Genomic DNA, 3,275 nt, shown 5'->3' with positions numbered 1-3,275 from the left:
GTGATCAAAGGATGTGCAGTGGATTTTGAAGGTATGAAGGAACATGTATTGCACAAAAATGATGAATCAAGTAGTAAAGTACATGGATCTCTACCTCTCATCACTCATCACACAACATTGTAGGGTACCCATACATCATCATTAATTTGTAAATGAATTAACAAAGTGATGATTGATTATGTATTTCTAATTTTGACCTACCACCACCACTTGCTTAAAGAGAGAGAGAGGGGGTGCATAAGAGTCTGATTTCTTTAATTCAAATTATATGGACTTTGATTTCATGACACGCATGTCGTGTATCCAAAAGAGATGAAGATGATTATAGGAGGTGGAGAGATGTATGTATGTATGTATGTGTGGGGTTTTGCAGAGTTTCGTGGATCCTATGCAAGGGAAAGAATCTATAGAATTCGTTGGTTACTTTCACGTCTGAACCAATATATTTACTGTCACAACCCAACAAATTAAACTCTCTCTCTCTCTCTCTCTCTCTCTCAAAAATAGTCACTCTCCCTGATACAACAACCATCGCTGCTGCCCGTAGTAGTTAATGATTATTTGCTATAATTATTTTTTTAATTATAATAATTAATTATAATTAAATATTTTATTTTTTATAATGTATCATGATAATTATATAAGCTAATTATTGTCTTAAATATATATATATCGATTAAAAAGAATTAATAAGTATATATATATGTGTGTATAGCTAGGGCCAGTTGTCAAGTTGGGAGATGAATGGGTTAATGAATATTATTAATATTATGTATATAAACAATGAAAGGGGCAGATATAGAATGGCATGATTCTTTGAAGAATGATGCATCAAAATCTTAATATTGTACAAACATAATTATTAATAGTAAATTAGTGTGGCGTCAGGAGATGGAGATGGAGATGGGCCTCCATCTGACATCTCTCTCTCCAGATTAAATATTAAAATGCAACTGAACAAAAATGGAAGGTACTGACTCAGTAACAATATATAATCGATGATGACGTCACAGATGACGCAATACACCCCAATATGTTATACTGTGTACCCCCACCACAATAATATTAAAATGCCTCTGCCTTAAATATCTGGGTATTATTACTAGTTTAATTAGTTAATTAAGCACGTAGACTAGTTGGGATAATCAAAACCCCTTTTATTTTATATTATTTTCTTTGTATGTCTCCTAAGATCAGTAATGATCATTAATAATTAAATGTTTGTAGGAGAAGAATTTTGTTCTCAATAATATCTAATTAGACACAAACCAAACATACATATGAAAACACATACACACCCATGTGTGTGTGTGTGAGAGTGAGAGAGAGAGAAAGAAAAGGGAAGAAAGGGGGGGAGATTTTTTTGCAGTTGCAGTGGGTTTGAAGCTTTAGTAGAGTAAGGTTAAGTCCCTCTCGTCATAATAGCCAATGTCTGTCTCTCATTGCTTTTGTTCATGAGAACTGATTCAAAGGACACCCACGATGCTGACCTCCCCCCCCCCCCCACCCCATTTCTTCCACCTCCATATACATATAGCTATTCACCTCTTTTTTCCAGTAAAACTCTAAATTAATATAATCAAGAAATCAAATTTACAGGCGCTAAAAATATATGTAGCCTGAATTAACAATTTAATCGATTCACTTGATTAATATTCGAGTTAAGTATGGGTGCATGACATGTGTAATATAATTTGATTTTAGTGATAAATATGATTATTTTACAAACTCGACAAAAATGAAAAAGGAAGGCTGCAATATATATATAATTTCACGTTCTCCACCATATATATAGTTTTTTTCAGCTAGATAATTTATTTATTTAAGAAAAAGAACATTCTGGTTATGTATATCTAATTAATTACTAAAAGTATATATGTTGTGGAGAGTTAAAGAAAAATGTAAGGTGATGAGCATAAAACTTGTACGGACTTACAGAGAAACGGAGATCTTTCTAATTTCTTACTTTGATGGGAAAATATTTCAGGGAATAACAAGGGTGGATTATGATGATCATGAGGGTCGGGTCAGTGGGTGGATCCCATTTTTGTGCAGCCAGTTTTGGGGTCTCAGAATCTGGGCCTGTGGGAATCCTGATGATGCTGCAGCAGTAGCAAATAATGGACTTTGATTCATTTGCCATTGCTGTACTTCGTTTCTTGCAACAGAAACCTCTCCTCTTCCTCTTCCTCTTCCTCTGCCCCCACCAAACTGTTCAATCAATAATCCCTCGCTTTTGTTATTTTTTACTTAATTATGTCTGAATCAGTAAACAATTGTTTGCCAACACTTACCTCATGATTTTGCTGGCTAAATGGGGTGTTGTTGTTCAACATCTGTAGCATGTGGGGTTCGTTTGTTTTGCCCCCCGACTGTCCGAATCTGTGTGTTTCGTTGTTAACCTTCAACGAGCCTGGAGAATGAAGGTGCGTTTGGCTCAGGAGCTGCAACGTTTCTGTCTCGTTGTATCCATCTCTTCTCCATGGAGTATCCGTCCCGATCCCACCCATATGGGGCTGGAAATTAAGCTGTATTGAAGTGCAAAGTTTTGGGTTTAATTGTATCAAAAAGGCGCCGGATGCATTCGTTTCTATACATACCTCAGGCCTCAATCCCCGCCGTCTCCAATCAACTTCAAAGGAACAGTGCTGATCTCTAAGCCCGGATTCCCGGCCGCCGACAGGCCTTGACGCTGAATTCCCCAAACTCAGGTCCAGATTGTGGTCTGATGTATTGTTGGAAGACTCTGATACACGTACGCCACAATTTTCAGAATCTTGATTACTTCTTACCATCTATATCCATGAAAATGGACAAAATTTTACATCCTTAGAAATTGCTTACCTGCACCAGTAGTACCCTTAAGTTCTTCGTCGTAAATGCTGGGATCAAAATTTGTAACAGCTTCCTTCCCATTACATTTGATGGCAGCTTTGTCATAAGCCCTACAACATATATACGTTCAAGAATTTGAAGACGCATGTTGCAACCCGCAGAGAGTAGTAGCTATAAATTCTCTATAAACGCACCTTGCAGCTTCAATTTCAGTATCAAAGAGACCCAAATAGACGTACCTGATACAACGTACGTAAATTCACAAGTGAATTGAAATAGGGATAAAATTAGAGAGAAATCAGGTAAAGATAATAACTAAAAAAAAAGTACGGTATACGATGAATGCAAGATTGGGAGTAAAAATGAATGCTGAATTTATATATATATATATATGTGTGTGTGTGTGTGTGTGTGTGTGTGTGTGTGTGTTGGGGGGGGGG

The 3,275-nt window shown here is 36.4% G+C and overlaps 1 protein-coding gene across 2 annotated transcripts in view; it reads right to left on the bottom strand.

Annotated features, from left to right (window-relative positions):
• LOC105177600 (floral homeotic protein APETALA 2) overlaps positions 1,822 to 3,275 on the bottom strand; it is a 3,682-nt gene continuing 2,228 nt past the window's right edge. Inside the window, exons 6-10 of one of the 2 annotated variants that reach the window (XM_011100809.2) lie at positions 3,030 to 3,074; positions 2,845 to 2,945; positions 2,601 to 2,746; positions 2,295 to 2,516; positions 1,822 to 2,211 (exon numbers count right to left, since the gene is read on the bottom strand). In XM_011100809.2, coding sequence (XP_011099111.1) covers positions 2,014 to 2,211; positions 2,295 to 2,516; positions 2,601 to 2,746; positions 2,845 to 2,945; positions 3,030 to 3,074 — 712 coding nt within the window. In that variant the 3' untranslated portion in view covers positions 1,822 to 2,013. Of the gene's footprint in view, positions 2,212 to 2,294; positions 2,529 to 2,600; positions 2,747 to 2,844; positions 2,946 to 3,029; positions 3,075 to 3,275 lie in introns of both variants that reach the window. The other variant, XM_011100808.2, reaches the window with a different exon arrangement.

Source organism: Sesamum indicum, linkage group LG15 (assembly GCF_000512975.1).
Source record: "Sesamum indicum cultivar Zhongzhi No. 13 linkage group LG15, S_indicum_v1.0, whole genome shotgun sequence".
In the NCBI taxonomy this organism is placed as follows: Eukaryota; Viridiplantae; Streptophyta; class Magnoliopsida; order Lamiales; family Pedaliaceae; genus Sesamum; species Sesamum indicum.
The sequence above is the reverse complement of the archived record's forward strand: the minus strand, read 5'-3'. Positions and strand labels throughout refer to the sequence as shown.